The sequence below is a fragment of the Triticum aestivum genome, chromosome 6D (genome assembly GCF_018294505.1).
Source record: "Triticum aestivum cultivar Chinese Spring chromosome 6D, IWGSC CS RefSeq v2.1, whole genome shotgun sequence".
Lineage (NCBI taxonomy): Eukaryota > Viridiplantae > Streptophyta > Magnoliopsida > Poales > Poaceae > Triticum > Triticum aestivum.
The window spans coordinates 375,977,648-375,998,767 of NC_057811.1; the positions used below are offsets into that span (position 1 = coordinate 375,977,648).

The window sequence follows — 21,120 nt, forward strand, 5'->3', positions numbered from 1 at the left end:
CCGATCAAGCTCGTCGTGCGCGGACGCACATGCCTCGGAACCTATAGCCGGAAACATGTCTGAGGTTCCGGTAACACAGATCTCTTTTGAGGCTGGATCTGTGTGCGGCTCCAACACCGTTGAATCTGCGGCCTCCGTGGCGGGGTTGAGCCTCCCGTCCTCGGGTGGCGTGATCTGCTCTGGATCTAGGGCCAGAGCAGTTGCAGGCGCTATCTCCTGGATGTGGTCTGATGACAGATTTAAGTCATGTTCATCGAGGTGACAGGGAGCGACCGCCGCAGTCTCGAACCCGTCGAAGATCAAGTCTCCGCGGATGTCCGCAACGTAGTTCAAGCTTCTGAATCTGACCTGATGGCCAGGGGCGTAGCTGTCGATCTGCTCTAGATGGCCAAGCGAGTTGGCCCGCAGTGCGAAGCCGCCGAATACGAAGATCTGTCCAGGGAGGAAGGTTTCTCCCTGGACAATGTTGTTGTAGATGATTGACGGGGCCATCGAACCTCTTGACGACGACACAACGGAACTCTCAATGAAAGAACCAATGTCGGTGTCAAAACCGGCGGATCTCGGGTAGGGGGTCCCGAACTGTGCGTCTAAGGTCGATGGTAACAGGAGACGGGGGACACAATATTTACCCAGGTTCAGGCCCTCTCTATGGAGGTAATACCCTACTTCCTGCTTGATTGATCTTGATGAATATGAGTATTACAAGAGTTAATCTACCACGAGATCGTAATGGCTAAAACCCTAGAAGTCTAGCCTGTATGACTATGACTACCCTTATCCTTCTTCGGACTAAGCCCTCCGGTTTATATAGACACCGGAGGGGACTAGGGTTGTACAAAGTTGGTTACAGAGAAAGGAATCTTCATATTTGGTCACCAAGCTTGCCTTCCACGCCAAGGAGAGTCCCATCCGGACACGGGTAGAGTCTTCGGTCTTGTATCTTCACAGCCCATTAGTCCGGCCCATGTCCAACAGGTCGGACGCCCAAGGACCCCTTAGTCCAGGACTCCCTCAACCGCCCTCAAGGGTCCCTTAGTGGAATCACGGCATCTTGCATTGTGCGAGGGCGTGAGGAGATTACGGTGGCCCTAGTGGGTTCTTGGGGAGCATTGTGCCTCCACACCACTTCAAATGGAGATTAGCATCCACAAGGGTGTGAACTTCGGGATACATCGTCGTCTCCAGGTACCTCGGTTATCTCTTACCCGAGCCCTTTACTTATGCACTTTACTTTGTGATAGCCATAGTATTTCATGTTATATATCTTGCTATCACTTAGTTGTTTATCTTGCTTAGCATAAGTTGTTGGTACAGATAGGTGAGCCTAGTTGTTGTAGGTTTTGTGCTTGACAAATTAACCGCTAGGTTTATTCCGCATTTGTTCAAGCCTAAACCGTAATTATTTTAAAGCGCCCCCCTCTAGGCGGCATCCTCGATCTTTCAATGCCTTCTCCTCCAAACCCTAGAGCAACAACAAGTTTTATTGGCTAGGGAGATCGATCGGGCGAAAATGAGCTTTAGGGCAACAATGGAGCTTGGGGGATAAGAGGTGAGTCTCCTTGGGAAGAAGACCCCCTTTATATAGGTGGGGCAAATCCAACCGTTATCTGCCCACAGCCCGCACACAAGCGGTAGTTCTAGGTGTAGCACTGAGAGAACTCAAGTCCAGGAGCGGTAGTGCCACCGGAGTGGTACTACCGTCCCCACCAGCGGTACTGCCGCTAAGTGTCTGAGGACATAGAGAACTAGCGGTAGTAGATGACGGGTAGGACGGCAGTACCGCATAAAGCGGTACTACCGCGCCTTACTACCGCTCTACTATCTTGGAGTGGAAAAGGAGTATAGAATCCATTCGGATAAGCGGAAGTGCGTGTGGTAATAAGAAAGCGGAAGTACCGCACGAGCGGTACTACCGTCCAACTACCGCTTAAACCTCTGTACTATAAAAAAAGACATCGGTAGTGGGGTAGTAGTAGCGCCATAGTACCGCGCGAGCTGTACTACTGCTCTACTACCACCCAACTACCGTGAAGCGAGAAGGAGTCCAGTAGCCTAAAGATGAGCGGTAGTGTCCACGACACTAGACTGCGGAAGTACCGCACAAGCGGGACTACCGCCCCAGCTTAGAAGATTCAAAAACTCCTAAGACGGAAAACAGTGGAAACTCTAAAGTTGCGGGAAAGGAGAGTGGGTGCATAAGAGTATGTGTACATGTTGATTTCACCCAAACCTTTTTGAAGCGGATCCCTCTTAATAGTATGGTTTTCTACGACTCAAATCCACCGAAAAGAAACGCCAGAAACAACCGTCTTCACTCTATATCACCGAGGGGAATAAATCGTCTTGTGCCATATGATCGAATATTTGAAATGCTCAATGCACACGATTAGTCCGCAAAAGCGTTGTCATCAATCACCAAAATCTGTAAGGGAGAAATATGCCCTAACAACTATAGAACAATTTTATGTTACACATACGATACGCTTAACTCAAAGTACTTCCATTGATCCTTCCAACAAATACATCGGGTTGCAATGCCCTTGCCTCAACCCATGACCTTACCAAACTATTGACACATGAAGATCAGATCACATGAAGAACACATAAAAAAAAGACTAGATTGCTGAGAACTATGGTGGTGATGACATTGTGGCTATGGAGATGGGAAATGGCGGTGGCTAAGGTTGATATAGATGGCTATGATGATGATGACAAAGACTAGCGGCGGCGGCTCAGAACCAAATACACATGTCGAGGTAAAAGAACAACGTCTGTGTAGCCCATGACACGTGGCAGCGGCTGAGCGCATCACGCGGCACATCCCGGCACGCCCACGCGCACCCGCTTCAACCGACCCGTAGGGGTATCCACCAACTAATCGGTCCCCCAAACCCAGATACCTCCTATATGACGCTGGTGGCGATGGTGCCCGCTTCCTAACTGGCGCTCACACGGACAGGTGCACGGGCCGCCCAACAAAACACGAGAAGGGTGAGCCAGTGTAAGAAAGAAAAATAAGCACGTTCCCGCCGACTCCTTCACCAATTGACAATTGACAAGTGGACCAGTTAACCATTGATCGGCGACTGAGTTGACCGATGACTTGAAATAGTTCATAAATTTGAAAAAAGTTCATGAAAATGATTTTCTTATGAATTTGAAAAGGTTCACAAAAATTGAGATAAGTTAACTTGAAAAAAGTTTGCGAAAATGAAAAAAGTTCACAAATTCGAAAAACTTTATGATTTTTTTTTTGCAAATTTGAATAACGTTTCAAAATTTTGATTTTTTATTGTGATTTTCAAAAAGTTCATAAAACTAAAAATTTCATGAATATTTTATAAAAAATAAAAAGGAAAAAGAATGAAAAATGTAATAAAGAAAGAAAAAAACCAACAAACCGTCACAAAAAAACAGTTTGGCGGGCCTAGAGTACCGAACGAGCGGGTGTGTCCGCCTGTAAGATTTGGGGTAAACTAGACGATTAACTTGGTTCGAGCACTCTCAGGAACAAAAACAAGAAGAGCGGCGTCACAGGAAAGACGTCTGCAACTGCTTGATGGATGGTAATTAGTCTTTTGGGTGGTCCATATGGCATGACTTGTCTATGTGGAATTATTGGTGTTCGTGGTCTTGGGCCGAGATACTCTCATTAGGGGTTCTGCGATGTAATAGTGTGGGGTTTGGTGATCGTTGCGTCTTAGGTATGATTGTACGGCTGGCCGTGCAATGCTAGGGTTACATACTCTGTGAGTAGTCCGCATGTGGTTGATTGTATGTTTTCCGTTTTTTCATTAATTAACGGGGCAATTTTTTGGTTTAATTAATTTTTGCCTCTGTTTTGAAAAATAATTAAAGTCAAGAACTATGCGGCCCACACCATATGTAGTTCGATCTTGTCCGCTTAGCTTAGAAAAATGAAATCACAAAAACCGACAGACATTCCGTGAGATAATCCAGCTAGATTCGCAAGATAAACTACCTTATCATGCCGTGCCGAATACACGCCCGGTAGACATTGTTGTCGTCTTGAAATGCACGTGACATCGTTTTTCTCTAAAAGATGCACGTGACATGGGGTACAGCACTGGTAGCAGAGCTACAGCCCATTCATCACAGCATCGGTGGTGCTGCCGTAGGTGCATCGAAACGCCGCCACAGTACGCTTGGTTTCATAAGCACGCCTTTTTCTCTATAAAGAAAAGATGAACTCTGCTTCTCTAGCTGAACTGTACTACTCCATTTTAAACCTTCTAACAAAAAAATTCTTGCTGCTTTCTATAGATTTGCATTGCCTTTCCATTTTCTTTTTTGAATGTTTCATGCGTTCCCATGTCCATGGCAAAAGGAAAATGGGCAGACATTCATTGCACTACCAGCGTCACCGAGGACTTTTGCGAGGCGGAACACGGGTGGTACCGCTGGCCGTCCCGCAGTGCACCGCAGCTTTTTAATCCCCATCATTCATTTCAGCTCACCCCCCAACAGCATCCACGCCCGGCCGCCATATTACTCCCTCCATTTTTATTTACTCTGCATATTAGGTTTGACTGAAGTCAAACTTTATAAAATTTGAGCAAATTTATTGGGGACCAACACAAATACCACCTAGCTAATTGGGGCTTTGTTACTAGGAGGAAAGAGTATGGAGGTTTGGGGATTCCTAATATCAAAGAATATAATATGGCCTTGCTAGCTTCTTGGGGCAAAAGGTTCTTTGATGAGTCTGATTCAGATTAGAAAAAGATCATCCGTTTCAAATATAGAGTGAATGCTCCTAACCTACTTTGGGCAAAAGGTGATGGTGGTTCTACCTTCTGGAAGAGCATCATCTGGGCGTTAGCTGCCGCGAAAAACTTTTACAGATGGAAATTGGGGAATGGTGAGTTAATTAGCTTCTGGCATGATACCTGGGTCGGGGATTGTTCCCTGAAGGTACAATTCTGGGATTTATGCTGTATTTGTAACCAAACGGAGTGTACTGTTGCTCAGGTGTGGGACGGGCGTGAACTTAAGTTAACTTTTAGGAGATGCATTGACCAAAATGGACTTGATAGATGGGAACTATTGTCGAGGGTTGTTCAGCAGTGTACACTATCGGATGAATCTGATATACCAAGTTGGTCTTTGAAATCTAATAGATTATACTCTGTGAAATCCTTCTACAAAAGCATCAACTTTAGGGGGATAGCTTCTGCTATCAAAGATGACCTTTGGAAAATTATGTGTCCTCAGAAAATACATGTGTTTTTGTGGTTGTGTGCTCATAACAAAATCCTGACTAGGGATAATCTTGCTAAAAGGAGGGAGGTGGAGGACCCTTCCTGTCTTTTTTGTGCGGAGTTCGAATCTGTGCAACATTTGATGTTTGATTGTGTGGTGGCACAACATGTGTGGGGCTTTATATCTGATTTCTTTGAGATTGATAGAATTACCAGCTTTGACAATATTTTTGCTTTTTGACGAGTACATAAAAAAAGCCTATGCTTAACATGGTTATTGCTGCTTCCTTGTGGAGCTTGTGGAGACTAAGAAACAAAATTTGTTTTCAGGGGCAGAAATGGAGAAACGTGAACTGCATTCTTGCAAAACTAAGCTGTTATTTGCACCAGTGGAAGGTTCTCTGTGACGATGCTCAAGCAACCCTGCTGCAAAGGTGCATCCTTCTGTTGGACAAGCGACGTGGAGAATTGATGCGGATCGCCTGGAAGTGAGGTGTGGGAGGGGAGCATGAGGGGGGCGACCAGTGGAAAAATCTATCGTTGTTCCCTTTCCTTCTGATGTGGCTATGTAATAATAAGTATCTAGATTTCGTTCCTGTTATGTTGGAGAGAACTTCTGCTCTCGAGTTCTAGGTAGCGTAGTCTCATGGAGAGTAGTTTTATTCCCTACTTAGGCGCTGTGAAAAACTGGTTGTGACTGCTTTATCTGCTTCGATCTATAAAATTGGGGCAGGGGGGCAACCCCTTTCATTAAAAAAAAACATTACAATAGCAAATCTATATGATGTGAAAGTATATTCAATAATAAATTAATGGTATTGATTTGTTATTGTATAAGTTATTATTTTTGTCCATAAACTTTGTTAAAGTTTACAAAGTTTGACTTTGAAGATGCGGAGTAAATAAAAACAGAGAGAGTATGACAGACAGACAGATAGATAGACGGCAGAGGCGTTGATTACTGAATTACTGACGCACAAGGACGCGAGCGAGCCAAAAGAAAAAGGAAAAGACGCGTCCGGTCCGGCGTCCCATCCCGGCCCACTGCCACTGCCGGCGTGGAAAAACAGACGTGAGCCGGCACGCACAGGCACAGGCACAGCAGCTCGCATTGGGAAGCTCGAAGCATCGGCGACGTCGCTCTGTCTGTTCGGCCTCGGCCCCCGTCCTCGCTCGTAGCTGTCTCTCCTGCCCTGCCGCACAAGAGGGAGGGAGAGGCCGCCCTGGCTGCGAGATTATCACGAGGCGGCGGCTTCCGTTCCACCAGGTTCGCTCCGGTCTCCCTCCTCGTCACTACCATGGTCCATGGCTAGCTTCCTGTTGGCCGCCGGGTACGTGTGTGCTTCCCTGACCCTTGCATTCCCACCATTTCTTCCTTCTCTTGCTCCCGGACTCAGCCACGGGTATGGGGAACCGAAGCAAGCTCCGGCTATGGTGCTCGGCGTTCGCCTGCGCGCTGGCGGTCCTCGAGGCGGACGGCTATTTCGTGGACATTACCTACGTCGAGAGCGCCGTGGCCAAAGGGGCAGGTCAGTCACACCATTGCTGCTTCTCCTTCCCGGCCTCTCGCCAATCTAGCCTGACGTATGATTCTGCGAATCGTAGTATGTCTGGACGGGAGCCCGCCTGCGTACCATCTCGCCCGTGGCTCCGGCTCCGGGGCGAGCAGCTGGTTGGTTCATTTTGAGGTCAGTTATACAATCCACTCCCGACACCGGAGCACGTATAGAATAGTTCATGCCAAGGAACGCTCAGCTTGATTCTGTATGCAAATTTTGGCGGCAGGGAGGAGGATGGTGCAACAACGTGACGACCTGCCTGCAGCGGTCGCACACCCGGTTAGGGTCCTCCAAGGAGATGGCCAAGCAGGTTGCCTTCTCCGGGATCTTGAGCAACGCCCCGGAGTACAACCCAGGTATACTTCAGTTTCACCACCCGGCCATCACATAAGTTGTTGTGCTCTGCTTCTCTTTGTCAGGTTTGTAGTGGCAGTTCCAAGCTCGAGACTGCCTAAATTTACATTCATGTGCTTAATGTGTGTGCACTGCAATTTGACAAAGAGTAGACTTCTACAACTGGAACAAGGTCCGGGTCCGGTACTGCGATGGCTCGTCTTTCACCGGCAACAAGGAAGAAGTTGATCCTGTGAGCCCATACTCCAAGCTGCCATGATTTCCTCCTACTGAAGGCATTACTGCCGGTCTGAATTGAGGTTTCTGTGTGATTTTGCAATCTTGACAGAGAACAAATCTACACTACAGAGGTGCGAGGGTATGGCAAGCAGTTATGGAAGATCTGCTCGCGAAAGGAATGAACAAAGCTGAAAATGTATGCATTCTTATCAGCACAATATGCCTGTGGCATGTGACTAATGGAACTGTAGCAGGCTCTAATTTCCTTCTATTTCAAGGATGTGGCAGGCTCTGATTTCGGGATGTTCTGCTGGTGGATTAACTTCGATACTGCACTGCGACAGATTTCATCGGCTTCTGCCGGCGGCGGCCAATGTTAAATGCCTTTCTGATGCTGGTTTCTTCATCAATGTGTAAGCCAGTGCTAGCACTGAAGCCAGTTGGGAGAAAAGGAAAATCATGCTATCTGCTTTTTCCACTTTGGAGATATATAGAAGAAAGTACATTACCTTTCTGAATAATTAGTCCCTTATCTAACACTTTGTGTCTTAATTTGCTCTTACAGGAAGGACATTGCTGGAGTGAACCATGCTGCGGCCTTTTTCAGTGATGTAGTCAAGACTCATGTATGCACATTTCATTTTACTGCTCTTTCTACCTGATTGTGTGCACATAACTATGAACTATGACATGAAAACTGATCAATGACCGATGCCTAAAACAAGACACTTTATATAGTTTATTTCAAGATAATATAAGTTTCGAGTTCAAACTGTGGCATAAAGTGGCATCAGTAAAATAAATCTCATGTTGCAAAATAAAATAAAATGCTTTGCAGCTATAGTTATGCTGTTTTGAATTGTACCTTTTTTTTAAAAAGAGATCGTCCTCTCCGATTTCCATATATCAGAAACCACAGTGTCCTGTAACAACTACTAGAAGAATTGTACCTGATCGTGTTGTGTACAAATACTGTAGGGCTCGGTAAAGAATTTACCATCTTTGTGCACTTCCAAGTTGCCTGCAGGCATGGTAAGATGCACTTGCAATAGCCACAATGCACATCTAGGGATCAGATTGCACTCCCCTTACAGAAACATGTTGCTTGGATGCAGTGCCTTTTTCCTCAGAACGAGGTGAAACAGATTCAGACACCCCTGTTCATCCTGAATGCAGCATATGATTCATGGCAGGTTATCATCAGATATAAACCATTTCCTCCTGCAATATGCTTGACAGTTGACACTACCATCCGATCATCCATCAAGGCACTAATCTTGGTCTCTACTTCCACGTGCCCGCAGGTACGGAACATTTTGGTGCCGGGAGGTTCTGATCCTCGTTGGCGAAGCTGCAAGCACGATATAAAACAGTGCTCGGCGAAGCAACTTAAGATCTTGCAGGGTAAGTGCTACTGCCCTTTGATTGACAGGCTAGCTATGAACCTCTGTGTGTTATGTGTGTGTGTATTCAGTCCTGTGTATACTCACCGACAGATGGTGCCGACGCAGGATTCAGGGACCATTTCCTGGAAGCAATCGAGGCACAAGGGGACTCACCCACCAGAGGGCTGTTCATAAACTCGTGCTTCGCGCACTGCCAGTCCGAGATACAGGAGATCTGGTTCGCGCCCGGCTCCCCGGTGCTCGGAGACAAAGTGAACACCCTCGCCCTCTTCTCTTGTACCGCTGAATTTCGTGTGCATACAAGTTTTCCCGGGGCTCAGCCGGCGACGGCCTGGTGTTTGTTTATCTGACGAGAGCTCCTTCTGTCTCACTCTCTGTCGCAGAGAATAGCAAGCGCGGTTGGAGACTGGTTCTACGGCCGCAGTTGGTTTCAGAAGACGGACTGCCCTTACCCTTGTGACTCCACCTGCCATGTCTTCAAGAACTCCTCCCACACGTAGCAAGTGCAGCGGCCTCGCTTCGTACTACTGTTCCCATTGATCACATTATTGTTGCTATTACATTTGATTGGTGCACCGCCATTGGTGCTCCGTGCTCGCAACAGGGCACGGCCTGGTAACCGGCCATTGATTTTGTTTACAGGAATAGTGTTGCTAAATGTCGACTGAGACTTGGTTGGATCTATATTCGTGAGATCTTGCATGAAGATTCGTGCAATTTTTATCTTAGTTTTTCCTTTTTTCTTTCTTATACATTTCACTTGATTGAGACTTAGTTAAGTCTCGGTCGTCGGCTAAGCTAGCCACACCCTTACAGGAAATAACAAGTGAAGATGCCGGCTTCTAAACTTTTTTTTCATGATAATATGTGTCTCATTTATATCGTAAGATCATAATACAAGCTATCTAGAAACTGGCCTCACAAAACTGAAAAGACAACAGAATGCTAGCTTTTGCACAAATGAACACCATCGATGAAAGAAAATTACAAGCAAGACCAAAGAAACCCTTGAGTTCCACACCAAAGCGCATGTCGCCTGCCTTCGGCACCACCAGAGGAAAAATTGACGGATCACCTCCTTACCTAAGCTCGACGCAGCTCTATCGTTGATATGCAGCTTTACAAACCTCCAAGATAACTCATCAATGGTGAAGCCATTGCCGTTCAACGAACCAGACCGGAGCAACACGCCGAACACGCCATCCTCCAGATCTGGCTCCCCTGCATGACTAAGTCGCAAGAGGAGGAAACCATACCTGCCAGCCACGAACCACAAACCCAGTACATGATCCACCATCTTCCGGATGCCACCGTTGCATACCACAATTTGCATTTGTTCCTCCTGGACTACCTCCTAAGCTCCGCGCCGGCGCTGGAGCAAACGCTGTCACACGGCAAAGCCCAAGGATACAAGTCCACTACGAGGATGTCGCCGCCGCCGCGCCATCCTTGCTTGAACAGACTGGTTTTCAAATTCATTCCCGACCATAGGACCGATCGCCTTGTCAGGGAAGGATCTGAAACTTCTTTATTTAGCATCGTCATTGCCACCGCCAAAGACAAGACGATGGATGACCCAAAAATCTAAGCTACTAGGGCCTAAAACCTAAAGCTACACAATCCGGATGCTAAATGTTTAGAACAATAAATCAGATTTTTCTAAAGCATCAGTGTCTATTTCTACAGAAAAGATGCCTAATTAAGCGTCTACTCCGTACAAACAAGTACGAATGCTTAAAAAAGTCTGATTTATTTCTCCAAGTATCTTTTCTAAGCACCTTGCAAATTGCATTGTACAAGGTCTTATTAGAATCTTGCGGGGCAGTTTCTCTTTGTTTCATTCTCTCTCCACACGCTTGCGTTAGCTAACTCGTCACATGTCAAATCGATTTATCGATCCACCCCGTTTGCTCGGTGATGACGGCATCAGCTACGTAGGCATTTCAACAAGTGACTACATACGGGGTAAAATGAGTGAATCTACACTCTAATATGTCTACATACATCCGTATGTGATATTCATTTGAAATGCCTAAAAAGACAAGTATTTAGGAACGGAGGGAGTAATTATTTAAGGTAATTAGTAGCTGAGGCTTGCAAGCGCTAGCCGCCGCCACCGGTCTCCTCCGACACGTAACTGCTGACGTGTGCTGCTGCGCCTGCACCCTTCTCTCTCTATAGGTGCACCATGCGGCATGCGCCCATGCCAGCCTCACTACTGAAAGCCGGAAGAAGAGAAACCCAGCTGCGTCACTGCATGCGCGCGGAGTAGTAGCGTAGGTGAGCGCGCGCAGGTGCAGGCGAAGCTAGCGACGGCATGGCGGCGCACGTGCTGGTGTTCCCGTGCCCGGCGCAGGGCCACATCAACTGCATGCTCCACTTCGCCGCAGGGCTCCTCGACGCCGGCCTCCACGTCACCTTCCTTCACACCGACCACAACCGGCGGAGGCTAGGCCTTGCCGCCGTCAAGGCGGAGGCCGATTCGCCGGGGCTCCGGTTCCTGTCCGTCACCGACGGCCTCCCGGACGACAATCCCCGCACGGCGGGTGACCTCGTCGCGCTCGTGGAGTCCATGATGACGACGACGAGGGTCGCCTACCGTGCTCTGCTCGCGTCCCTGCGCGCGGGCGCGCCCCGCGACGATGGCTTCCCTCCCGTGACCTGCGTCGTCGCTGACGGGATCCTCCCGTTCGCGATCGACGTCGCCGAGGAGCTCGGCGTCCCGGCGCTCGCCTTCCGAACGGCCAGCGCGTGCAGCTTCCTCGCTTACCTCTTCGTGCCCAAGCTCGTGGAGCTCGGCGAGGTCCCTGTCCCGCTAGGCGCCGACCTCGATGCGCCCGTCCGTGGCGTTCCGGGAATGGAGGGTTTCCTGCGGCGGCGCGATCTTCCAAGTTTTTGCCGCGGGCACGACGGGACCGGCGGCCTCCACCCCATGCTTCGGATAATCGCCGAGTTCAGCGCACACAGCTGCAACGCGCGGGCGCTCATACTCAACACGACCGCGTCGCTGGAGCGGTCGGCGCTCGCGCACATCGCGCCGCACATGCGCGACGTCTTCGCCATTGGCCCTCTCCACGCCATGTTCCAGGAGCCGGCGGCCGGCGGCGCCTTGTGGCGGGAGGACGACGGCTGCACGGCGTGGCTCGACAGCCAGGCGGACGGAACCGTGGTGTACGTGAGCTTGGGCAGCCTCGCCGTCATCTCGGTCGAGGAGTTCACCGAGTTCCTCTCCGGACTCGTGAGCGCCGGCCACCCCTTCCTTTGGGTGCTCAGGCCGGACATGGTCGGGGCGAGCCAGAACGCCGTCCTCCAGGACGCCATCAGGGCGGCCGGGAAAGGCAAGGCCCGCGTCGTGGAGTGGGCGCCGCAGCGGGACGTGCTGCGCCACCGGGCAGTGGGCTGCTTCCTGACGCATGCCGGGTGGAACTCCACGCTGGAGAGCGTCACCGAGGGCGTGCCGACGGTGTGCTGGCCCTTCTTCGTGGACCAGCAGACCAACAGCCGGTTCATGGGCGCCGTGTGGGGCACCGGGCTGGACATGAAGGACGTGTGCGAGAGGGCCGTCGTGGAGCGGATGGTGAGGGAGGCCATGGAGTCCGTCGAGCTAAGGAGGTCAGCTCAAGCGCTGGCGCAGCAGGTGAGACGGGACATCGCCCAAGGTGGCTCGTCGGCGGAGGAGTTCAAGCGGCTCGTCGGCCTCATCAATGAGCTCAGCATCAGCACGCGGGGCTCCACACCAAGTCCAGACAAAGAATAATGGGCGGCCGGCATTGGCACATTGTTGCTAGTATCATTCGATGTTGCTGTGTGAGTCTTGCCGAAAGGCAGTACGAACATGACAATGCCTATTTGACATGGCATTTGTTGCTGCTAGATCCTTGTGATACCACATTGCACTGTGACAATTCGCTAGGATGTTCAAGTGTCACATCTCAGATCTCACTACCTTGGCTTACCAGTTACTACATGATTAACAATCACCGAACATCAATGGTGGAATCTGTCACCCCAATTCAGCTTCCTGTTCAGCCGAAGACCCCTCACTGAACCTCTATGGTAGCAGGCACAATCACAAGTGTGAAATCATAGTCATATACACAAATCAAGCAAAACCTTCATTTCCATATGTTCCGTTTTAATTTTAACAGATGTGAACAATATTTGGTAAGTTCAAAGACTATTACAGGAACACGCACGCAAGATCTCAGCAGTTAATACATCAGTACTACTCAGTGTATTTCCATCAGGTACCGAAGCCTAGAAATCTGTATTAATACATCTATATTCCTAAAAACAGTTGGGGTAGAAAGTTGCTTCTGCTTGGATTTTTCGTGAAGCCTGATAATCCCAAGGCAAGCACACACCATTTTCATGTGCTTCAATCTCTCATGTTGCCACCACACATGCCCTTTGTGACTCTGTCGGACCTTCAGGGATGGATGTAGCCCCAAGTGTGCTCGGTCCTATATCACACATTTCCCGTTTCACTTAGGAGAGTGGAGAATACTCAAGGGTACTTTGCACATGGTTATACCCAGATACAAAAATGTATTGCCCTGTTGTATCCCTCTCAACTTGATTGTCTCCGTTATCGGTGTTTAGTAAAGCCGTGGCACCAATTATCCTCCGATCCCATCCATCCTTGTACCCTGACGTTCCTGCAGAGACTGATGCTCAATTGCTCCCCCAGAAATACAACAACTGCATACTTTTGATTTACTTGATTGTAGAACAATAGTGTGTGAACTAGTTCTTCAATGCACTAGTACCAGTCAAATAGGCAATGTAGAATCAAACTCCTCCATGTCGCCCAACTAAAAAAAGAAGACGAGCTTCTAGATCTCTAGATGGCTGCATGGCAAAGCCCCAATGGAAATTGAGCCTTCACATTTTTTTAAAAGCTGAGTCGCAGGATGATGTTGATGTTTTCAGAGGGCACCCGAACGGAGCATTGATGCAAGTTATGCACAGGATCACCTCGCAACTCAGCTGCAAATCCACCCATCTATGGATTGCTCTTCAAGAAGTTAAGCTCAGCCAACACAAGGATTCCATCTCATGGAAAACGACTAACAACCTTACACTGCACCTGGTGCAAATGGTGTCGGGGACGATGGTCTTGTGGAAGAGGTCACCTTGGAATTGAGGCGGTCCTTGAAGAGTAGCCAGCCGAAGACCTACTCCTTGATGGGGACACGGGTTGCCCAAATGAGACGGGCGTTGATGTCATGGTTGGGCTGTCCGATGAGGAGATGGTAGGTGTTCTTGCTGGAGATCGGAAGCCCGTGAGTGAGGTACCTGTTAGCGGCGACAGCTTTGTGGTCGAAATCCTGCAACGAAGACAACACAATAGCTAGCTCGGCAGAGGCAACCGCGGTAATGCAATTTCGCAGGTTAGGTAGCAATCCGTTCTGCATGAGTTGCGAGACCAAAGTAGTGGGATTGGTAGAGCGGGAGTATAAGTGGGGCAAGGTTAAGGAGAGGGGTTGGAAGAAGATCCAACTATCAGGCCAAAAGAAGGTGGAGTGGCTTTCGAAAGACACGACGCATATCTTTCCTCAGTCCATTATCATTATGGAAAGTATACGTTCATCATATGTCACCAATATGGTATTTTGCATCCACTGAGAAACACCAGTTATGTAACAACAGCAGATTGTTTGCATCATGACAACCGCTGAACTGACAGTGTTCTTCGCAACAATTACATCAGCCCGCAGAAGGTACAAATAAGAATTGTTTCGCATTTTTTTAGATAAAACATGAGTACTCCATTGTCATGGACAAATAAAACATCCAGTGTGTTGCAGATTTCCATAAAAGACAAGAAGAAATTCCATTATAGTGCACACAAGTGTAGAGCTTCCAATATATAATCATCATGAACCAATAAAATTAACAGTTTTGCTAAAGCACATATGTGCCATAAGTATTGCACAACTAAGTCCTATATCATTGATCTTACCCGGAGATTCGTGTGGATTTTTTCTTTTTTTCTTTTCCTTTCATTTTTTTACTTGATTGAGTCACTTAGATGTGCAATAATTAGGGCACATCTAGATATGTCCTATATCATTGATCTTACCCGGAGATTCGTGTGGATTTTTTCTTTTTTTCTTTTCCTTTCATTTTTATACTTGATTGAGTCACTTAGATGTGCAATAATTAGGGCACATCTAGACATGCCCTAGACAGACCCATTAACATTAATTATACTATAAGTTACTTGACTGAATACAACAGTGAATAGCATAAATCTGCAGTTAATCAAGAGAATGAGGCTATTACTGACCATGGACTTTCAAGTAGTAACAACTCTGGCCTGATATAGAGAAAACCACCGGTACCAATCACAACACAGAAGAAAGGAGCAAGGAAATCCATAAATAAATATCAGAAGTGCTAGCCCATGTAGACGCACTGGTTGTCGAAATTCACTCCTCATTTTGATAAGACCATGACCTGAAACATAAATAGAAGAGCATTATTGATAAGGACACTCCTTTCAAACACACATACCCTTTCTTCTCACAAATGTGAAATTCCGGAACTCTGTGTGTAATTGTTGCAACAACGATAGGGACTCTGCCGAGGGCTCCCCGGTAGGTTCTAGTCTCTCTTTATACTGCGACTGGAGCAAGGCGTTAGTGGAAAGAGTAAGATAAGAAAGCTTAAGCGTGGTAGCCCACAGACCAAATATGAGATCTCAGCTGTATCGCCTCATACAAATAAGTTAAGACAAATTCTCCTAAGATCCTCCAAATTTAGAGTAAAAGAAAGATTCTAGAAAAGCAAAGAGAGGCATCAATGCAGTGTCACTTATCAATGTTAGTAATTTTTATAAACTACAACTGTTTTTTTATTGCAATATTTGCAGTTTTAATCTAAAAACAAATGAGCTCCTTCTTTTCATAGCTTCCTAATTTTCTGGTGCAGTTAGAAAAGGATCCTCTTAACTCTGAATAATGGAAAAGATTTAAGTTTTTGAACCACAGATTTCCTGTTTGTTATTCGGATACCAACCAGGTAATTGCAGAGTAACAACAACAATGCGCTAACTGACAGTCGTTCAGCTCTTCTTTCAGGACACATCAATCCATATATCGCAGATCAAGCTATTGTACCTAAAGCCAAAAGCTAATTATGTATTCTTTGTTTAGGTCATGAAGCAGAGAGTAGAAACTGTATACACTAATGAATAGCTTTAATTAACCATTACATTTTACTTTCTACCTCTGAAAAGTACAAAAAATCACGTGTGCATCCACTATTTTAAACGAACCTTAACTGGCCCAATATCTAAAAGAGCTTCAATACCACTCACATAGGAAATTACTTGGCCCATAAAACCATAATTTCATCTGAAACAGAAAAAAAAATCAAAACCTCATATTATAGAGTAGAATCCTTTTGTCTAAATGTCTTTCCTCATTCTTCTTTGAGTTCCCCATAGCTTGCATTTGATTAGCCCACTGAAAATGAAAACTGCCATTAAGGTGCTCCTAACAGAAATATAAAAGGAATCAATTAAAGTATAGATCAACTAGAGTGCCCCAAGAGGGGGGGGGGGGGGGGGGGGGGGGCTTGTTTAAAAGTCTAAGGTCAAGCAACAGTTAACTGTGATTGCAGCAGATGGACTACATAGAAACTAATCATCATACATGGTGTCATGGAGTAGGTATGACCTGGTGAAAACTAATGACAGCCTAAGAAAGTGCACTCTTTAGCTTGAAAGGAGGAATTGCAAGGAAATATCGCCTTTTTTGGTTACCTGCAGGATGTCTTTTTTTGCAGCTCCTCCTTGGACTTCATCTTGACTTCACATTCAGATAGCAGGGATTTGTAATGCTCAACCTGCAATCTCAACTCAGGAATGTCTTCTTCTTTCTGCCTCACGTCACTTGTTTTTTGCTGTTACCATTTCGTAAGCACCACCAAGGGAAGAAAACGGTAATCATTTAAAATGGTAATAGTCATTTCTTCAGTTAAGAAATCAAATGCTCATTTGTTCGGTTACTTGCTGAGTAAGACCTAAGTGTGTACAGCTACTTTTACTATCTGTACAAATTTTAGTGGTTGTCAATCTGGATATTAGAAATAAAGGATAGCAAGAGAATATAAACATAAGTAATAGTAACAACACAATGAAAATATAGCAAGAGAAATTTCTACAGTTTTGGCTAAAAAACTAAAAAAAAAGGGCAGCCCGGAGCACGTTGCTGAGTAGCTCCGCTTGCTCAGGGTCCGGGGGAAGGGTCTGACCACTTTGGGTCTTTTGTACGTAGCCTTTCCCTACATTTATGCAAGAGGCTGTTTCCAGGACTCGAACCTGCAGGAGGCAACAGCTTTACCGCTGCGCCCATGCTCCCCGTCTGGCTAAAAAACTAAGGATTTAAAAATTACAGAATGGAACCATATAAGGTGTTAACAGATGTGTGAGATATGAAAGAGAAAAGGTACATACCCGACTAATTACATAAACGCACCTCTGCAGCTAAATACATATTTATACCTCCACTAGAATCTTTGCACCATAAGAAGTTTTTGTTCCTGGTATGCACCATATGGATCCAATCCAAGGTGCCATGAACTTGTATCAGAGAATACCATGTTGTCCCTTTTGACTCTATCTTGTATCATAGATAGATAACCATTGGCCATAATCCTAGAGCGGCAGAAGATACTTATGACTAATGAAGTAATGAAAGAAAGGTGTGAATGAATCAAAATAGTGCTATGATTTTTTTAAAGCAGGAGGTGCTAACTTAAAATGCAATCATATAGAAATATCACTGATGTTAAACCTCACTTGACTCAGAACTACTTCTGATTCTTTTTTGCATAACGTCATGCAACAATATTAGGTACAATCAATTAATAGCAATCAAGAACCACAACAGCACATTTGTGTATTGACAAAAGATTGCATCTCTTTCAACATCTGGCTATTCAGTTATTCAGATGTTATGGCAATGGATGTAGAAAAAAAATCTTTTCAAGTGCATTATTAAACGAATGTCCTGCCACCATTAATTACCAGTCATGATGATCAGTGTGACTTAACTCTTCTACAATGGCTTTCTGGATTGGGGTGTCCTGATCTAGAGTCGACATGTTTTCAGCGGTGATTAACCTGTTATTTTCAGCCAATGCAGTCCAGTTCTGATTAGACGGTATACGATAACTGTGCCCTGCTCAAGACAGAGGCTGGCGGACAGGGAGGAGCGGAGGAACGAGGCAGCAGCGGCGCCGACCTACCACGGGGAGAGGATGGAGGAGAAGAATGGTGGTGGCTAAGCAATGGAAACGAGCGCGAAAGGAGGGGCCCGAGTGGCGGGTAGGGTTTTCTACCACTGGTGGGCTGGACTTTTATCTCACACAGTGCAAAAAATGGACAGCTCAGATCAGAGGGAGCACCAGATCTAACGGCCGCAAATGCAATGGCCCTGCGAAGCCCCTTTATTCACCACCTATTAAGAAGAGAGATACAAATAAAATCAAAGTTTTTTCCTGTCAGAAGCGAGCAATCTATGTTTAATGTAGTATGTTCTTACCATTGCGTCACCAGAGAAGATACCATGGCTGAGTGATTAGCCCGGAAAATATCATCCACTTGGAAGAACTTATCATGAATTATACATGAGTTCAACATGATGCAATTATATGAGGATGATGGTACGATCGATAACCAAAAAGTTAACTATTATCAGTGCTAGTCTTTCACCTCGGATCAATACAGAATGTCTTTCCTTGAAATACATAACCGCCAAACAGGGCGGAAATGTAACTAGTCTCAGAGCTACAATGTACAGCACAATTTTTGCAAAATTGAATTACATGGTTGACTATTGAATTGATATATTTCATTTCATCCTACATCCAGTGTCTACAGCTAAAACACGCTGAGCAAAGAATTTTGCACAATGGGAAGATATAATATAACAACTCAGAAGTACCTTCTGAGGGAAAGCATGCCACAATTGGAGATGACAATCCTTTGTACATCCGGCTCTGATAATCATGCCAATATAATTCAATACCTAATTATTCATTATCTGGATGCTGGGACTGTATATTCTTGAGGTAATATTCCATGTGTATTCTTGAAGAGAAGCACTCGAGCCACAGCTTCGGCGCTGCAGGATGCATATTGTAGAGGTTGGAAATGAACCTCTTCTCTGAGTTAGCAAGCACAGTTGCAGGCGCTAATGGTCTTTTAAAAAGGCCATAACTTTGGAGCCACCGAAGCATTGCATACCTAGGCTTGACCCGGTTCTCCAAATCAAAGCACAGTAATGCCGGGAAGCAATCAAGATACTCCAAAGAGTATCCCAGATCCAGAGTCATGTAGTTCAACTTTTCATTGAGCATCTCCTTGCCCTGGTTCAGCACCTTTGGGAACACACTCACGATCCGACACAGCATCTTGTACTCCACCCCTCTTTCCAGGAGGTAGTCAAATCGCTCATTCAGCATTTCCCGAGTGCTGTGCAGAACAGGAAGTATGTGTGCGGTTTTTTTGTTCTCACCATACCCAATGCTCTTCAAGAACTCAAGCTTGGTGTCCACATGCTGTGCATTCATCTCCACCTTTACCTTAACCATTCTGTCTGAGAATGCTCTCTCCACCTCCATATCATAACTAGCATCCTCCAAGACGAAATCTGGTGATAAATACCGCAAGCTCTCACCGCCACCAGAAATCTTCTCCAGGAATCGATGACTCAGTCCCATTGCACGCAGCACACCAGGGAGGTTCTCCAGTCTGTTCCTCCCAACCACATACGGGTGCTTCTTCACCGCCACATCAACCTCGTCATCTGCCAACCCAACTCTTCTCAGGTACTCTGGCACTGAGATCACAACATCATCAAAATCAAGATCCAAAAACCCAGGATTGCTCAGTAAGAAGCTCCCTGCCTCCTCCCCTGCCAGCCCCAGCCTCTTGAAGAATTTCAACCTCTCACCAATCCGCTCCTCCTTAAGCTCAAGAAAAACCCTCTGATTGCACCCAACAAGCCCCCCGATGCTCCCAATCTTCACCCCAGCATTGTAGAACATCTGCATCCTGCCGCACACTCGCAAGAACACATCAATGTCATTGGTAGCCCCCAAATCCGGACCCAATCCTCCATACGCCCTCATAAGATCATCGACAAGGGGGGCACTGCTGCAGAGATCGTTCTCAATAAGCGAGGGGAAAGAGAGGCAGGCAGCGATGATAGCAGCACGGGGCAGCGGGCGGAGGCTTTCCTCGAGGGCGACAAGGCGGGCGGAGATGTGGTCGGGAGGGACTTGGAGGAGAACATTGGGGAATAGCAGGCCGAGGCGGGACCACGGGAAGCCGAAATGCGCGAGCGCGGCAACGGCGGGGAGGAGGGACGGATGGTCAGTGAGGAACATGAGATCGGAATCAGTGGAAGGGGGCAAGCCGATGGACTCGAGGAAGAAGGGAAGCTCGTTGAGCGGATGGTAGGAGAGGTGGCGGCGGAGGAGGGAGGGGAGGTCGGAGGAGGGGAGCGTACTGGGCACGGCCGGGATGCCGGCGAGGAAGGTGTGGAGGGAGCACGGCGCGAGCGCAGTGATTGAGTCGGCGTGGGAGGAGGGGAGGCAGCGCGTTGAGATGAGGTAGTCAGAGACGGCGGTGCGAGCAGCGGGGACGGCGGCGCGGCGGAGTCGGTACGGAAGGTTCCGTAGCTTCGGGAACCCCGAAGACTCCGTGGAGAGGAAGCGGCGGAGAGCGGCGCGTATGAGTGGCATGACGGCGCTGCGCCGGTGTGCTGTCCGGCTCCACGCCATTGCTCTCCTTGAGCCAGGGCTAGGGGATATCGGCCCGAGGGGTTAGGGTTTGTCAGACTCTATGTTAGCATCCCTAATCGATCCCTGTAAAGCTTTACACGAGTAAAAATTCAGTTTTTCTCTTTCAAATTGCACCTAACCGGTCCCTCGTAATGTTTACAGACGGACTCTCATATATACTCAATCTCCCATCTATGGAGTAAAAATACTCCCCCTCACCTGCACCGTCCTCACCCCATGTCTCATCTATTCCATCGCCGCCCCACTTTACTCCGCTGGCCATCACACGCCACCGCCAACCCCTCATAGCAACCGCCGCGCTCCTTCACACCTCGATTCGGTTGCTTCTCATCATTGACGCCTAAATCGACGGATCTACGTCCATGGCCGGATTCGATGCACTCGGTTCTCGGTGTTGACGCGTCTTGAAGGGATTCGACGGGGACCGAACCGCGCAACCACCTCGACCGCTCTGGGCCGCATCTAGGTATGTTCTTCTCCTCTCGGCGCTCACATCCCAACAGTTGACCGACCGCCGACACGGCCACGTATGCCCGT

At 47.3% G+C, this 21,120-nt stretch overlaps 3 protein-coding genes across 13 annotated transcripts; 2 read left to right on the top strand and 1 right to left on the bottom strand.

The window, feature by feature from the left end:
- The first annotated feature begins 6,267 nt into the window (after positions 1–6,267).
- Positions 6,268–9,486, top strand: LOC123145199 (pectin acetylesterase 8). 2 transcript variants are annotated; one of them, XM_044564556.1, is made up of 13 exons: positions 6,268–6,492; positions 6,623–6,754; positions 6,831–6,913; positions 7,011–7,140; positions 7,291–7,370; positions 7,467–7,553; positions 7,646–7,770; positions 7,923–7,983; positions 8,336–8,389; positions 8,473–8,550; positions 8,662–8,761; positions 8,869–9,014; positions 9,147–9,486. In XM_044564556.1, exons 2-13 carry the CDS (start codon positions 6,631–6,633, stop codon positions 9,261–9,263), a joined length of 1,185 nt encoding a protein of 394 aa, XP_044420491.1. In that variant the 5' UTR covers positions 6,268–6,492; positions 6,623–6,630; the 3' UTR covers positions 9,264–9,486. The 2 variants fall into 2 exon arrangements, with proteins under 2 accessions (XP_044420491.1, XP_044420492.1); XM_044564557.1 differs by lacking the exon at positions 8,336–8,389.
- Positions 9,487–10,925: 1,439 nt separating this feature from the next.
- LOC123145198 (myricetin 3-O-rhamnoside 1,2-glucosyltransferase UGT709G2-like) lies at positions 10,926–12,802 on the top strand. The gene has a single exon (XM_044564555.1). The coding sequence runs from the start codon at positions 11,081–11,083 to the stop codon at positions 12,518–12,520; it is 1,440 nt and encodes a 479-aa protein (XP_044420490.1). The 5' UTR covers positions 10,926–11,080; the 3' UTR covers positions 12,521–12,802.
- A 55-nt stretch (positions 12,803–12,857) lies between these two features.
- LOC123145197 (transcription termination factor MTEF18, mitochondrial) lies at positions 12,858–20,632 on the bottom strand. 10 transcript variants are annotated; one of them, XM_044564554.1, is made up of 4 exons: positions 18,720–20,632; positions 17,228–17,428; positions 16,535–16,674; positions 12,858–16,265 (listed from the first exon to the last, which is right to left on the bottom strand). In XM_044564554.1, exon 1 carries the CDS (start codon positions 20,560–20,562, stop codon positions 18,808–18,810), a length of 1,755 nt encoding a protein of 584 aa, XP_044420489.1. In that variant the 5' UTR covers positions 20,563–20,632; the 3' UTR covers positions 12,858–16,265; positions 16,535–16,674; positions 17,228–17,428; positions 18,720–18,807. The 10 variants fall into 10 exon arrangements, with proteins under 10 accessions (XP_044420489.1, XP_044420480.1, XP_044420485.1 ...); XM_044564545.1 differs by adding an exon at positions 18,181–18,233 and having other exon boundaries at positions 16,535–17,428; positions 18,318–20,632; XM_044564550.1 differs by having other exon boundaries at positions 12,858–16,235; positions 18,181–20,632.
- Between the last annotated feature and the right edge of the window lie 488 nt (positions 20,633–21,120).